Source organism: Dasypus novemcinctus, chromosome 14 (genome assembly GCF_030445035.2).
Source record: "Dasypus novemcinctus isolate mDasNov1 chromosome 14, mDasNov1.1.hap2, whole genome shotgun sequence".
NCBI classification, from domain to species: Eukaryota; Metazoa; Chordata; class Mammalia; order Cingulata; family Dasypodidae; genus Dasypus; species Dasypus novemcinctus.
Genome location: NC_080686.1, coordinates 96,159,251 through 96,175,504, shown reverse-complemented (window position 1 = coordinate 96,175,504; position 16,254 = coordinate 96,159,251). Strand labels below are relative to the sequence as shown.

Below are 16,254 nucleotides of genomic sequence, written 5' to 3'. Positions count from 1 at the left end.
ATGTACAGCCACAGACATAATTAGATAATTATATATGCCTATAAAAAGGAGTTTTTGCTTGTTTGTTTTTCTAATTATATTACCTGCATCTTGCATTTTGTATCATATTATCATAATACATTGTGAAGTTCTCTCCAAGTCACTGACCTAGCTCTAAGGCAGCTTTTTTAGGGTTGCATAAAAATTTACAGTGGATACACATTTATTCAGCCATCCAGGTTTTGAAGATGAGTCACTTTGTTCCCAGGTTTTGCTACAAATGCAAATTGTGGCAGCAGACTTACGTCTTCTCATCAAGGCATTTCTGTTTCCATGGATGGGTTGGATCACAGGATACATAGGCTTTGGATCTGAGTAGCTATTACCACAGCCCTTCAGATGCCCGTGTGCGGCACATGAGAGTAAACCCCGGGACCTCTTCCCGGGACCATGTGCCTCACGCGTTGGCGCCCACAGCCCCCAGGGCAGGCATGAGCTGCCGCCGCCGAAAGGAAGGGCTGGCCCGGTGGGCGCGCAAAGCCCAGAGGCAGCCCCCTTACCTGTTGAAGCTGTGGACCAGGTCGAAAACCATCATGTCCGTGGTGTTGACAAACTTGCACTGGACTGGCATGAACTCTCCGTCGGCAGAGCACTGCGGGGGCGACTTCTCGCCCACCCCGTGCAGAATACGGCGGTTTCTCAGCTCACAGCTCTTGGGACCTAAGCGTTTTCAAGGCAAAATATTAGAATTCTCACAGGGAAGCAGACTTGGCCCAGTGGTTAGGGCGTCCGTCTACCACATGGGAGGTCCGAGGTTCAAACCCCGGTCCTCCTTGACCTGTGTGCAGCTGGCCCACGCGCAGTGCTGATGCGCGCAAGGAGTGCTGTGCCACGCAAGGGTGTCCCCCACTAGGGGAGCCCCATGCTCAAGGAGTGCGCCCTGTAAGGAGAGCTGCCCAGGGCAAAAGAAAGTGCAGCCTGCCCAAGAATAGTGCTGCACACATGGAGAACTGACACAGCAAGATGACACAACAAAAAGAGACACAGATTGCTGTGCCGCTGACAGCAACAGAAGTGGACAAAGAAGAACGCGCAACAAATGGACACAGAGAGCCGACAACTGGGGGGGAAGGGAAGAGAAATAAATAAAATAAATCTTAAAAAAAAAAAAGAATTCTCATGCATGGAGGACCTCATAGATCTCCAAAGCCCCATGCCCCGCTAAAACCCACACGGTCTGTGGGCTGCCCCAGGACCCCTGCACACATCCACGACCCCTCCTGAACTTTCCATGGGCCACCAGCGAATATGGATCGTCTACTTTATGGAAATATTAGAAGGGGAGAAAGCTCCCCTCCGAAGGTCTGCACTGTCCCTCTTGAGGGCGGGCCTCTGCCCTCGTCCTGGAGGACTAACGGGTAGGGTGCAGACAGGGGCACGTGGCAAGGGACACTTACAGCGTGCCGGCCTGCCCGGCTGGCGGGTGCCGTACACCTCCATCCCTTCCGAGTCCACGCACCAGCACTGCCCCCGCGGGGGGTCGCACTGCACGGGCGCGTAGCCCCCCGCCTCTTGGCACTGAGGGAGGTAGGACGTGGCCGTGCTGTTGACGTAGCCGCTCAGCAGGATGTGCTGTTTCTGCAGCTGACAGAACGACAGGCCTAGGGAGGCAAAGCGCAGAGGCGGGGAGGCGCTGGAGGGGGCGCGTCCAGGGGCCCGGGCCGACCCGCAGCCCCCGCCCGCAGGGACACACTGAGGGCGCCACGAGGGGCCCGACTCCTGGCCCCGCTTTCCCACCAGCACCCCCGTGGATGGAGCGCAGGGGGCAGCGCACCCCAGGGAGCCGCATCCATGGACCGCACAGCCCTGCTGCTGGCGATGCCGCGGAGTGATGGGGGGGCGCAGGCGGCGAGCCACCCAGAGCGCGTGGGCACCCTGGTTCAGCACACGCTCGCCGTGGGCCCTTGGGGACGTCCCTTCGCGATCCAGGCCTCCCGCGCTGCGCTGTTTGCGCCTTCCACCCTCACGACCGCCCTGGGAGACCGACGTGAAGTTCACGTCCTGGACGAGGACCCCCCACTCAGAGAGGAAGTGCCAAGTTCACCCAGCTGGGACTGGCAGGAGCCCAATCCCAAAGCGGCCACGCTGGCCGAGCGGGGGCTGGCAGGGGGCCCAGGCCAGAGCTCCTACCCCAGAAATGACAGCTCTGGGCTTCGGCTCCCCCTCCCCACAATGAGGTGGCCGGAAGAAAAGGGCCTTTCTTGAGTGTTAGCAGTGACACGCTTTAAAGGGGACTGTGTTTCTTTGACCACTCAACTAGTCTCTTAACTGGACCATTTTCACTAAGTCCCACATTTTAGGGCCCCTCTCACTCCAGGTGAGGAAACGACTGGTGTCGGCGTGGCTGCTTTCTAGCGCCAGGCAGCCCCGCGCAGGGACGCACTCGACAGCTCTTGGCTGAACCCACTATTGCGTGGTCCTTCCTCTCCACGGGGCCTGTGGGAAGCTGGCCGTGCGGGACGGTTGTCCTTATTCCAGAGGCGCCAGCCCGGAAGGTGCTGCATCTGCCCACACACTCCCAGCCCTCCCAGGTCCTTCCTGGACGTGAGCCGCCCTTGCAGGGCCCCTCCTGTCCCACCGGGGGCCCCGGTCACACTCACAAGCGGCCGGCCGGCCGGGCTGCCTGCTGCCCGGCACCTCCCCGCCGTCGGCTCCCACGCACCAGCACGCACGCCCGTCGTTCCGGCACTGCACGGTCCTGAGGACAGGGGAGACACGGCAGGCAGGACACCGTTAACTGCACCCAAAGCAACCAGCGGCGCCCAAGCCCCGTTACCTTTCTTCCTCCCTGCCCCCCTCCCGGGTTTTAATTCACTTAAATTAGGCAGAGGCTGGAGTGCAGAGGGGGTGGGGGATCCAGGAGAGGTCTTGGAAACGCACCTGCCATAGCCCCCGCCCTCCTTCTCCATTGCAGCCCGCCCTGGAGGCTCACCCTGCAGCGCACCCTCTGCACGCCCTTTGCTGGGGTGAGCTGTAGAGAGGCCGGGCGGGAGGAGGGAAACCTCCGCGCCTGCCTTCAGGGGCCCCGGGAGGGAGCAGGGCGCTGGCTCTGCAGGGCAGCACGTGTGGAACCTGGCCCGTGGAGAGGGATGTCCAAGGGACGTGATGCTGGCCAGCCCAGCAGGGAGGCCAGGGGAGGCAGATGGAGAGACAAGAAGGCGGAGCGCGTCCTTCCAGGTGGAGGGCAGCAGGTGTCGGGAGACGGGCTGGCAGCCCCCTCCTGCAAGGGGCCCTCCCTCCTTCCTTCTGCCCCAGGGTTCACCGAGCTCCAAGCAGGAGCTGAACTGGAAGCACCCTTTGCTCTCTTGTGAGTATATCAGAATTGTCTCAGGCACATTAAGAGCGCAAATAAGATAGAGAGCAGGGAGAGAGGCTTCACAAGTTTAGGAAACAACCTTTGCCGGAACACCATCACAATTCAGAGCGTGGCTCATCCACAGCTGGAGCTGCCCAAGTTCAAGGGGGCGGGAGCGGCACAGGGACATTTAGACAGCAGGCGCGCCAGGAGGGATTCGTGTCTGTTTGCAGGGGAGGTGGTGTCCCTTAGCCCCCACTCTGCACAGAGAGGGTCCCAGGACAACTGGAAGGGGAGCTCCCAGGAAGGGCAGCAGCCCCCAGAGCTGGCCTGGGCAGGGGGCGGGGCAGCATCCCCCTGAAAGCGCAGCTTCTGCATCTCCCCACCTCTGACCTCTCGAGAGGGTGTCAGGAGGAGGCGGAGGTGCCAGAGCGCCAATCCTGGGCGCTCCCCTCCTTTTTTAAAAGCAATGATGGTAAAAGTGTGGCAGGAAAGGAAGGAAGGCCATGGGTGCCAGCTGGGAGGAAGCCTCCGCGAGACGCGCACAGACCACCCCACCCTAGGGTGGGTCAGCCTGGGGAACCCCCAAACGACAGTGGCGGCCACATCTCAGGTACAGGGAGGAAAGCACATGGGATGGGCCGGGGGGGTGATGAGCTGCTCTTTTAGGGTCCCGGGAGCCTGAGGCTCCTCATGCTGGGTCCAGCCTTACAGGAAGCTGCCGTCTTCCGAGCACTGGGGGACATAGTCCGCTTGCTTCAGGAAGGCCTGTTCCCTCTGCCGCTCGCAGGGGCGGAGAGGCTGCGCATCCACCTGGTATTCTGCAGAAAGGGAAGCAGTTCATGAGGGGAGAGCGCAGCCTGGACTCCACGCACACGGAGTCCCTGGAGCACGCATGCGTCTCTGTTTTGGTTTGTTGGTTTGTTTCTAACGTTGTCATCCTCAACTATTACATTTTAACTTCCAGTTTCATGGCTCTTCATACTTTTTCATATAAGAACGTCAGCTGACTTAATTCTCAAAACCACCCTGAAAGGTAATCTCTCCGTTTTGCCCGGGTAGCACTGAGGCTCAAGCATGGAAGCAGCTGCCCAGCGTCAAAAGCTGGACACTGAAGGATGTAAAATAAACCCTCAAAGTCTACACGTCCCCCCAAGCAGCTGCTGGGTTAGTCAGAATGCCATTTGATTTTATTCAAGGGATGTTCTCTGCAGAAAGAGCAGTTTTCTTGGCAAAGAGTAGAAATACAAACTAATTAATAACCCACATCTGTCTTATTTTCCATCAAGAATGCATGTAGCAAGCACGATCTTACTGCGAAATCACAACCACCTTGTCAGAGAAGTGTCCTTTGCTTGCCTTTCCAATGAGGAGACTAAACTTGGAATTTATCTCAAAGTCACAGAACTTATAAATGGTTGAGCCAGGGCTAGAACTTTGGTCTATTTCACTCCACAGGTAGGTTTCTTTTTTCCACTACCTGTTGGCTACCAGTCAAATACCTCACATAGGTGACCTAGAGCTTGGGAAGCTAACGGAATAAAAACCAATGTCAGTACCCAAAGTTTGCTAAAAGGGTGGGGGCGGGGGCACAGAGTGGCTACAGAAATGAATTGGGAAGACCTGGTTTCCCAGCTTGGTTCCACCAGTCCTTAGCTCTGTGACTTCGGCTAATTCAGTTCATCTCTCTGAACCTCTGTCTCTTCATCTGGAAAGGAAAGAGCAAATAACCTACCTCCCAGCATGGGGTTTAAAGACCTGGGGTAGACCCTGGCATGACAGAAGAACTCCCTGCCTGAGGCCTCGGCTCCCTTCCTGCTTTCCTGCCCATGATCAGGGGCTCAGAACTCACCCAAGATGTTGGCCGACACTGAGCTGGCTGCGCCCAGCAGGCCCAAGGCCCACAGGACCAGGGCCATTTTCCTGGCCCCTTCCTGGGATGGAGGGATGGAAGTCACTGCCTGCCACCGGCTTCTGGCAAGGACACCTTTATAGAGCTTCTGCCCACACCTGCCCTCCCCCCTTGGGCACTCGGGGAGGCAGTGGCCTGCTCTGTTTTCTCTGCTGGTCATGGGGAGCTCTCTCCACCTACTCAAGTCCCTCTGAGGACCCTTGTGTCGCCAGCGGGGCACGAGAGCCTGGCTGGGCTACCGGGGTCACCTGGAAACCATCGTTAGGGGTCAAGGCCACAGCTCCACAGCAGAGCTGGCTCAGGCCCGCTGTGGGAGAAAGCAAGCCCTTCCTGCCTGCCCCCTCTCTTCCTTCCTTCCACAGTATTCCTTGGAGCCCTCTATGGGGCAGGCCCTGTTCTGGCAACAGTGTACAGCAGAAAACAGCAGGGCCGAGTCCTGCCGTCTTCAGTACAGACGGAAGGATTTTAGTGCCGGAAGCTTATGCACATGGGTACAGTCCATTCCTACCCCCTCGTTTCCCAGGACGGCAGAATTTGCCCGGTTAAAGGCAGCAGGGATGATCTTCCACTTAACGCCCATATCCATGTGGTTTGTCTTAGCAAACCCAGCGTTCTGCCTTCACTCCTGCTCCGTGGGACCTGGGAAAATCGCCTGCTCTCCATGAGCTCCAATCTCCTTCGCCGTAAAAAATAAACCAAAGGAGAATAGATACTGTGTGTTTGCTTGACAGGGTGGCTGTGAGGGCGTGCGCTTGACAAATACCAGCAGTCATTTGCAAAGTGGGTTTTCTCGTTTTGCAAATGGCGCAGCAGCAGGTAAAGACAAGGCCAGGGAGCATCACAGCAGGGTGGGGTGGGAGACAGGTAGGGGCATGGGATGGTGGAGTGGCCTGGGACGCCCTCGCTGTGGAAGCATCGAGACCCAAATGAAGGCGGGGGGAGGATCTGGAAGGAAGGGTCGTCGCCCCAGGGAGAGGGGGCTGGCTGTGAGGCAGGTGGGGCACCTGGGAGGAGGGAAGTCCGGGGGCCAGTGAGACTGAAGGAAAGTGCAGGATGGCGGGCAAGGCGGGGAGAAGCAGGCCCCGAGCTCAGGTCAGGGCCGGATGGTGAAGGACCTCAAGGCAGGTGAAACCACCTGGGGGGACGGGTTCTGGGCAGAGCTGCCAGGAGATGTGGGAGGACTGCTCAGGTGAGCACAGGTGAGACACAGAGATCGAGCACCGAAGCACTGCGGATGGGCTGATGGCCATGAGAGGGGATTGAATTGGGCATAGATTTTGAAGACAGAGCCACAGGATCTTCCGATGGGTCGGTGGTGGAGTGTAAGGCAAGCGGGGCATTCTTTAGAGAGCGGTAAGTGGGGTGGAACTTTCCTGGCCCGGGAGGTTCCCGAATCTGCTTTGTCTGAGACTCACCACGTAATCATATGGAGAGCCTCCCATGGGCACTGCTCATGGAGACAAGCGGACAAAACGTGGAATTTATATTTTAGTGGATATAGACAAGAAAAAAATAACTGCAAGTGATCCTAAGTGGTGTGGAAAAAGGCAAAGGGGATGGAGGGGGGATGCTCAAGGCGGGCTTCTCTGAAGAGGTGACCTTGATCTTGGACCTGAAGGGTGGGCAGGAGCCACCAGGCCGAGAGCCAAGGAAAGAGTGTTCCTGGCAGTGAGAATGGCAAACTCAAGGGCCCTGGGGCCTACCCCGCCTTTGCCCCCAGGGAAGCTGCCTCCCCTCACTCGGAGTCCCCTTTCCCCTCCACACTCCCGGGCTGCAATTACCTCCCTTCACTGCTGCCTACCCTAGCAGGCCATGAGCAGGACGTACAGGAGTTTCGTCAACGTCACTCACTGCCATGTCCCAGGGGCCTGGAGCGGCCCCTGTAATGTGGACATCCCACAGGAAACACCAGAGAGGGAATGAGGGGTGAAGAGTGAAGGGTGTGGCCTCTGGACCCAGCCACTCTGACTCAAGTCCAGCTCCAAACACCTGCAGGCGGGGTGACCATGACCAAGCGCCCCCTCCCGCTCTCAGCTCCCTCCTCCATAAAGGGGACTAGAGCTCCGACATTTCAGGGCTGCTGTGACTATGAAAGGGATGGTGACACGTCAAGTGCGTAGAACATTCCTTGGCATATAGCAAGGACCTCGTGGTGGAGGTTGCCGTGATCATTATGTTCGTGATACAAACAATGGAAAGTGAAGCTCAGCAGGAGCCTGTGGTAAAGAAGGAAAAGCCAGACTGGCAGGGTGTGGGATGAGAGCGTGACCCCCTGCTCTGCTCTCACCGCCTTCCTGGGGACTCACACGGGCCAGGGCCCCGGCCCCCAGCTCTCAGCTCCCACGTGTCTCTGTCCAGTCAGACTTCCCCCTCAAGCTTTGGCTCCATCCATCCACCTGCCTGCTGGACCCTCCGTGGACATTTCAAGTGCGACACATCCCAACGCTCCTCCCAACTCCACGATCTCAGGGACGGCAAACCCGAGGGCCGTCCTAATTGTCTTCCCTCCCATCTGCTCAACCTCCACTGAGAAAGAGGACCCGGCCCACTCGCATCCCTGGGCTCTGACGCCCCCTGCCCATCCTCTCCCCGCCTCCCTCCGGGGGCCTCCAGCAGCCGAGAGCGAGGGGGCCAGTGGCTCCTCCCTGGCCTCTGGCCCTGGCCCTGACCCTGGCCGAGGCTCCCTTGCCAGCCAGGCGGGGGGAAGGAGGGCCACAGTGTTTGTTTGGGAGGAGGCATGAGCAGTTCTCGGAGACCAGTTAGCTGTGGGGAGTCGGGGGGGGGGTGGTGCAAAAAAATGAGAATTAGATTGCAGACGAAGATGATGTGGGGCTTTGGTGTTGGCCTTGACTGGAAGAGAAAACACAAAAGGAAGAGCCCGCCCCGTCCCCAGCCCACCCAGTCACACAGGCAAGCTCCCCCCAGGCCGTGGAGAGCCATAGCATCCTGTCACTGCCGTAAAATAGCAAGCATCGCCCACGTCACCCCTCCAATTCCAGGTGCTCTCAAGCAGACAAGTCTTACAAAAAGCTGGAACAAGGTTAGAAGTTGACCACAAAGCCCCCCGCTGCGGTGCCCGTCATCACCCCAAGCTGCGTGCCCGAGGTGGGCCGGGTGCTGCGTCACCGTCCCTGGCCTGGCTCTGGGCCGCAGCCGAGCGGAATCTGCGCCTCCAGCTGCGGCTGGGGGTGGGGGGCTCTGCTCCACTAGCTCTGGGCACGTGCCAGGGCACCAGGAGCGTTGCGAGCCCCTGAGCTGAGTCCACCTCGGACCCCACCTGGAGCCGGGGCAGCGCGTCAGAGGTCTGCGAGCCCGAGCAGCCAGGGGGCCGGCCCTCGGTCGGCAGGAAGAGCCCTTGAGCTTGCCCTCGTGCCCCGGGAGGAGAGGTGCTTCTCTTCGCTCAAGCGGCAGAGCAGGGAGCCTCAAGGCTCTCGTGATGCGAAGACACTCGCTTCCCACCCCTCGCTGCCCTGAGCTCGGAGGCCACGCGCTTTGCTGCAGGCCTCCTTCAGCGTGCCCTGGCTCAGCCTCGCTCCCTTCTCCCTCCCTCTCTCCCACTGGGCCACAGCCTCAAGGGCATTCTTGTGACCTTGTCCTGCATCCCCTGCATCCCCTACCCCTCAAGTGCTACAGGTATTAAGCACCCACCAAGGCTTTGAGGGAAATGGGGAGCAGTTAGAAGACAGAGGACTTTTCTTCCACCCGGAACAGCAGCGGTCACTGTTGCTGACGTCCTTGGGCTGGGCCCACCGCGGGGAATCCCTTCCCGGCCCCCTCTCCCGCCCCAGCCTGCGGGCTGTGACTGGGTGCAGCTCCCGCAGCAGACAGCTTGCCCTGCTCTCCCTCAGGCCGGCGGCTCAAAGCCACACCGCTCCCCTCCTGTGTGGCCAGGGCAATAATCAAAATTCCTTAAGTCAGAGGAAGGTCAACCACCACACCAGGGAGCCAGGAGTGCCTACAGCTGCCAGCAGGAGGATTGCATCCAGCATCCATGTGGGATCTAAGGCCCCTCTTGATGTAGAGAGGGACTGGACTTAGCTATCCCAGGGTCCACAGGCTGGAGGAATAGAGTATGGATTAGAGTGGACTTACTGGTGTTCTGCTGGGGAACTATTGTGATTAGTAAGGGAAGAAATTGTAGTAGTGATGTGGAGAAATTGGCCATGGTGGCTGCTGAGGGTAGGGAGAGGGAAGAAGAGTTATGATGTGGGGGCATTTTCAGGATTTGGAGTTGTCCTGGGTGGTGCTGCAGGGACAGATGCTGGACTGTGTGTCCTGCCATGGCCCACATGGGCCCACTGGGGGAGAGTGTAGACTACAATGTAGACCACTGTCCATGTGGTGCAGCAGTGCTCCAAAATGTATTCACCAGGTGCAGTGAACATGCCAAGATGATGGAAGAGTTTGTTGATGTGGGAGGAGTGGGGTAGAGGGGATGGGGGGTATATGGGGACCTCATATTTTTTTAATGTAACATTTAAAAGAAAATAAAGGAGAAAAAAAAAAATTCCTTGCACTTCCAGGAAGATGGAGGAGGCTTACTTTTCCCTATCCCTCCTGCTGGATGCAGCCACTAATCTATGTTCTGTCTCTATAGAACAGACATTTCATATAAATGGAGTCATACAATATGTGGTCCTTCATAACTAGCTTCTTACATATAGCAAAATGTTTTCACAGTTTATCTTTGGTGTAGCATATATCACTACTTCGTTTCTTTTTATTGTCAAATAATATGCCTTTGTATAGATCTACCACATTTTATTTATCCATTCCATCAGTTTAAGGTCATTTGGGTTGTTTCTACTTTTTGGCTCTTATGAATAATGTTGCTATGAACATTTGTGTACAAGTTTTCATGTGAACTTATGTTTCCATTTCTCTTGAATATATTAATATCAGACAAAACAGATTTTTAAGACAAGGAGTACTACTCAAAATAATGAAGAATATCTAATAATGATAAAAAGGGATTGTTGGAGATTTGGGCCCGAAGGGTATCGGGAATGAAAGAAAGAGAAAAAGGAGAGTGAAAGAAAAAGAAAGAAAGAACGAGAGAGCTGGGATCAGGGGGTCTGCGAGTAGAGACTCATCAGACAACTTTATTGTTTACAACGGGCTCTCTATACTCCCCAGTCTACGTGACAACAAGCAGCAACGTGCAGTTAGCTATTAGCACTCAAAAAATCTTATCTCAAGGTACAAAGTCTAAGTGTTCTATTTACTACAAAAGCTATGTGCTCATCTTTTCTTTCAGCCTTTAACAGCTTCATCCTGTTTGCTGGGAACTCTTAATTATCACATTCCTTAGGGTGCAAGCATAGCCACGGAAACAGCGCATCTCTCCTTGTGAGACCACTGTGCCTCAGTTTCCAACAAGGGATAATATATGGTGAGTAATAAAAAATTATAAATAACATACAGATAACAACATGGGACCAAAAGACATGGTATGAAAACTGATTGAACTGAAAAAATAAAGAAAATTCAATATTTATGGTAGGAGATTTTGTTAACCCTTTATCAATAATTTCTATAACAGAGAAAACATCTGTAAGGATAGAGAAGACATTAGCAAACTCTTAACCAATTCAATCTTATTGACAAGGATAGAACATTCCATTCAACAACATAATACATATTCTTTCCAAGTGCACATAGCATATACTAGACATAAAACAAGATTTAATTAGTTGAAAATGGCTGAAATCGTACGAGGATATTCAACAAATCAGTGGAATGAAACTAGAACTTAAGAACAAAACAAAACCTGGGAAATCTACTGTATTTGGAATGAACAATGCACCCCAAAATAATCCATAGGTCAATAAAGAAATCACAAGGGGAATTAGAAAGGATCTTGACTGGTATGAAAATAGAATATACAATATATCAAAATGTGTAGGGTAGAGTGAAATTGATCGCTAGAGTGAAATTTATAGCTTGAAATGTTAGAAGGAAGAAATATCTATTATTAATAATCATAGCTTCTCCATCAAGAAACTAGGTAAAAGAGCAAAAAGTATCCCAAGTAAGTAGAAGGAAGGAAATAATAAAGATGAGAACATAAACCAATGAAACAGAAACAAGAAAAAAATAATAGAAACCAACAATTGACTAATTGAAAAGGCCAACAAAATTGACAAACATTTAGGAAGACTGATGGGGGGGGACAAGACAGAAGTTATCAAAATCAAGAATGAAAGATGGAAAATCACTAAAGTCCACATAAAAATTAAACACATTATAAGGTGCAATTATTTTTTTAATCATGCTAACAATTAGACAACTAGATAAAATGGAAAAATTTTAGAAAGACCGAAACTGCAAAAACTAACTAAAGAAGAAATTAAAAATATGAACAGATATATACTGATTAAAAATTGAATTAATAACTAAAATCTTCCCACAATGAAAACCTCAATCCCAAATGGCTTCACTGGTAATCCTAGCAAATATATAAGGAAGAAATAAATGCTAACTCCACAAAAAGCCTTCCAGAAAATAGAGACGTGAATACTTTCCAACTCACTTAATGAAGCCAGAATTACCCTGCTCCCAAAGCCAGACAAGGACATCATAAGTAAAGAAAATTACAGACAAATATCCCTGAGGAATATAGATTTTTTAAATCTTTAGAAATATATTAGCAAACCAGATCCAGAAATACCAAAAAATGGATTATACATCGTGACCAGGTAAGGTTTATTCTGGAAATGCAAGGTTAATTTAATCTCCAAAAGATTTAATGTAATACACCATATCAAAAGAAAAAAGTACAAAAACTCTAGGATCATCTCATTACAAACAGATAAAGCATTTAGCAAAATCCAACACCTGTTCATAATAAAAACTCTTAACAAACTAAGAATAGAAGGTAAATTCCTCAACCCTATAAAAGGCATGTACCAAAACTTACAGATAACATCATCGTTAATGGTGAAAAGACCGAAAGCTTTCCCCTGGGGAACAAAGCAAGATGGCCACTTTCAACACTTCTATTCACATTGCAGCAGATGTTCTTGTCAATGCAACAAGGTAAGGAAAATAAATAAAGTAAAATTTTCTTTATTAATTGCAAACATGGTATTGTGTGTAGGAAGTCTTTGGAAATATTAAAAAATCTACAACTAATAAGTGAGTTCAGCAATGTGACAAGATATAAGACTTACAAAATAAGTTGTATTTCTCTATTTTAGTAATGAAACATCTGAAAATGAAATTAAGAATGTAATTCCACTTCATCAATGAAATCCATATCATCAAAAAGAATAAAATACTTAAAAATAAATTTAGCAAAATAAGTGCAAAATCTGAACACTGAAAACTGTGAAAAAACATTGCTGAGAAAAAAAAAACAGAAATCCTAAACAAACGGAGAAATATGCCATGCTAACAAATCAGAGAACTCAGTATTGTTAAGATTGTAATTTTCAGTACTATTATGGAAGCAATTGCAATTCAGGTTTTTAAAAGAAGATGACAATCTGATCTTAAAATTTTTTATGAAAATTCAAAAGATCCAATTGGGTAAAACAATTTTAATGGAGAAGAATACAAGTACAAGAATTATACTACTTGACTCCAAACCTAGTTATAAAACTATAGTGATCAAGGCAGTTTGATATGGGCACAAGGACAGACATATGGATCAGTAGGAAAGAATGTCAACTGTGGGGGAAAATGCACATAGTTCTAGTGTGGTAGTTTGAGACTTTTATAGATCCCAGAAAAATTATGTCCTTAGAGCTAATCCATTCCTGTGTATATGAACCTGTTGTAGGTGAGAACTTTTAATTAGGTACTTCATTTGAGAAGTGACCCAGAGTAGGTCTTAATGTTTTTCCTGTAGACCTTTATAAACAGAGTAAATACAGAGAGAGACACAGAGAGAAAAGCCACAGAAGGAGAGAGAAAGAGGAAGCCAGAAGTTGAAGCAACGAAAATCGGAAGAATAGGGAGAGACCAGCAGAAGCCATCATGTGTCTTGCCATATGACAGAGGAATCCAGAATTGCTGGCAGTCTGTCTTTGAGGAGAAAGCATCACCTGATGATGCCTTAATTTGGACATTTTCACAGCCTCAGAACTAAACTTTAAGCAAATAAATCCTCATTAAGAAAGCTAACCAATTTTTGGTATACTGAATTTCAGCAGCCTAGCAAACAAAAACATCTGGTAACTTGATTTTTGACAAAGGTACACTGGTAATTCAATGAAAAAAAGATAGCCTTTTCAACAATCAAGGGGTGTGTGCATGGAGATAGTCTTTCAAAAACATTGTGCTGGGACAATTGGATAGCCATATGAAGAGAGAAGGTGAAAAAGAGAAAAAAGAAGGGAAGGAAAGAAAGAAAATAAAGAAAGAGAGCAAGAGAACAGGCAAGGAAGCAAGAAAGAGAAACAAAGAACAATTAAACCCAAATGGATCACAGACCCTGTGAGGGTTTGAATTTCGTGAATCCCAGAAAAGATTATATTTAAAACTAATTCATTCTTGTGGGTATGAGGCCTTTTGAGTGCCTTAAATTAAGGGACTTTGATCAGATCACTTGTTTAGATTGCTTTAAGGCTTTTGATTGGACTACATCAGTGAGGCATGACCCAGAGTGGATCTCCACCCTCTTCCTGGAGACTTATATAAACAGAAACACAGAGAGGAGAGACACAGAAGAAAGAGAACCACTGCCATCTTTACCCTGCCATGTGAGAGAGAAGACTCCAGGTTTGCCTACAGCTGCAGAAAGGCAAAGAACCCCTGAAAGATTCAAGGGCCCAAGGTCCAGGGAGAGATGCCTGATTGCCCATAGCTGAGCTTGAGGAGAAGTTAGAGAGAGATGGCAGACCCATGTGGCAGGAATCCAGGATCTGCTAGCAGCCAACCTTTGGTGAGAAAGCATCTCTGATGATGCCTTGATTTGGACACTTTCACAGCCTCACAGCCTCTGAACTGTAAGCTTAAACCCCAAAGAAATCTCCTTTATAAAAGCCAACCCATTTCTGGTATATTGCATTGGCATCCCTGTGGCAAAGTAACCCAAATGTGAAACATAAACTTTGCATTTTCTAGGGGGGGGGGGGAAACAAAAACAAAGATGCAGTGGGCATCTTTGGCTGAGCCAGGGCTTCAAAGGGCACTGGTGGAGGAGCAAGAGCCATGGATGAGATCATGTGTAAGAAGCAAGCCAAGGAGAGCCACCAGGAGGCAGTGCTGACCTAAGCTGCTAACCCACCCACACTCCCAATCTGGCTCTTCCAGTGTTGCAGCAAACCAGGAGTTCTGAACTGCAGAAAAACCCAAAACTGGCTCTCAGAAGAAGTGGAGGATTTATTATGCATGGGCCCAGAGGAAAGTCAATCTCCAAATTCTGAGCCCCATTTTTCAGTTTTCATAGGTTTATGTAGGATTTTATGTGGGATCAGCATGACTTTTTGCTCATTGGCTAATGCATTGCTAGGCGAAATTTTGCAAGTGGGGTTACAGAGGCAGAATGCAGGTGCAAGGTTGCAGGCTGATTTACAGAAGCGGGGCGAGTCACTCGTTGGATACCTTCTTGCTAGGCCATATTTTCACAGGCTGATTTACAGAAACAGGGGGCAGGAGTTATTCATTTGATATTTTCCTGCAAGGCCATGCCCTCACAGGCCAATCCACAGAAACAGGGGCTGGAGTGACTTGTTAGATATTTTTACAAGGTTATGCTTTTTATTTCTCAACATTTGACCCCTTTAATGTCCTTATAATTTTTATAGGGTGTTACTCAAGTGGAAAAACAACTTAAGGTAGTAAAGCATTTTACAAAACACAAGTACATTATTAAGATTAGTATTTTTTTTTAACTACATTCCAATTTCTGAGAGATGTAGTGGTTAGTTCAGTCTCAAATATTAATCTGAGCAGTTTGAAGAGGAGTAGGAACTGTAGGGAACAGGAGTCCATCTAGCCAGGTGATGGCAATTTTCAGTGGCTCTGGGTAATTCAGATTTTCAAGGGGCAGTCAGTTACAGGGTGAGTTGTCCAGTTGTCTCGTTTTTCATTGGAGTGTGCCCTTTTAACTCTAGTATGATGAATCCAAGGACCAATACCTGAAACTTTGAGAGCAGTGGGGGTTACCAGGATAACAATATGTGGGCCCATCCAGGTAGGGTGGAGGGGCTCTTTTTTCAGTCTTTTATCCAAATTAGGTTTCCGGGCAAGTGTGGGTGCACTGCGTGGCCTAATGGGGTGGGATCCTGAGACAGAACATTTTTGTGTATTTGGGCTAGGGTTTTTTTAAATGCTGGAGGATAGAGTCCTGGCCAGTTTTTCCCAGGAGGCTGAGATTTCCTTTGAAGGTTTGAATAATTGGGAGTGGTTGTTTAAACAGAACTTCAAAAGGTGAAAAGCCTGAAAGTGGGGGGGGGGGGGGGGGGGGGGAGAGCGGGGGAGGGTTCAGTCTCACTTTATGGAGGGCTAATGGGAGTGGATTTACTCACGGGAGGCCAGTTTTTATTTTTTACTTTTTTTACAGACTTTGGCTAGGGTGATTTATAGGGTTTGACTTATGCATTTTACTTTCCCTGAGCTTTGGGGCCTATATGCTGTGTGGAGTTTTTACTCAATTTCTAACATTTTGCTAGCTCTTGGATGATGGCTGACACGAAAGCTGGGCCATGTTGCTGCTTATGGATAAAGGTATCCCATGCTTGGGAACTATTTCTCGGAGCAAAGCTTTAGTTACTTTTTTTGCTTTTCAGTGCGGGTGGGAAAGGCTTTGACCCAGCCCAAGGAGATGGGCATTATTACTAACAGGTACCTATACTTTTGACTTGGTTTTGTTTCTGTAAAGTCCATCGTTAAGTTATTAAAAGGGGCGGTTCCTGTGTGTTGGATGCTGGCTGGGGCCTGGGGACCTAGGGAGGGGTTGCTCTCAGCACAGGTTTGGCATTGACTGCTAACATGGTGCAGAGCGAGGTCATCCAGGCAATGTAGTAATATTTTCTGAGCAGGGCTTTTAAAGCAGTTTTTT

At 50.2% G+C, this 16,254-nt stretch overlaps 1 protein-coding gene across 1 annotated transcript in view; it reads right to left on the bottom strand.

Annotated features, from left to right (window-relative positions):
• The window catches only part of TG (thyroglobulin), a 249,481-nt gene extending 244,228 nt beyond the window's left edge, over positions 1–5,253 (bottom strand). The window contains exons 1-5 of the mRNA XM_058276072.1: positions 5,187–5,253; positions 4,047–4,155; positions 2,640–2,737; positions 1,437–1,640; positions 540–699 (exon numbers count right to left, since the gene is read on the bottom strand). Of these exons, the coding sequence (XP_058132055.1) occupies positions 540–699; positions 1,437–1,640; positions 2,640–2,737; positions 4,047–4,155; positions 5,187–5,253 (638 nt within the window). The remainder of the gene's footprint in view (positions 1–539; positions 700–1,436; positions 1,641–2,639; positions 2,738–4,046; positions 4,156–5,186) is intronic.
• Between the last annotated feature and the right edge of the window lie 11,001 nt (positions 5,254–16,254).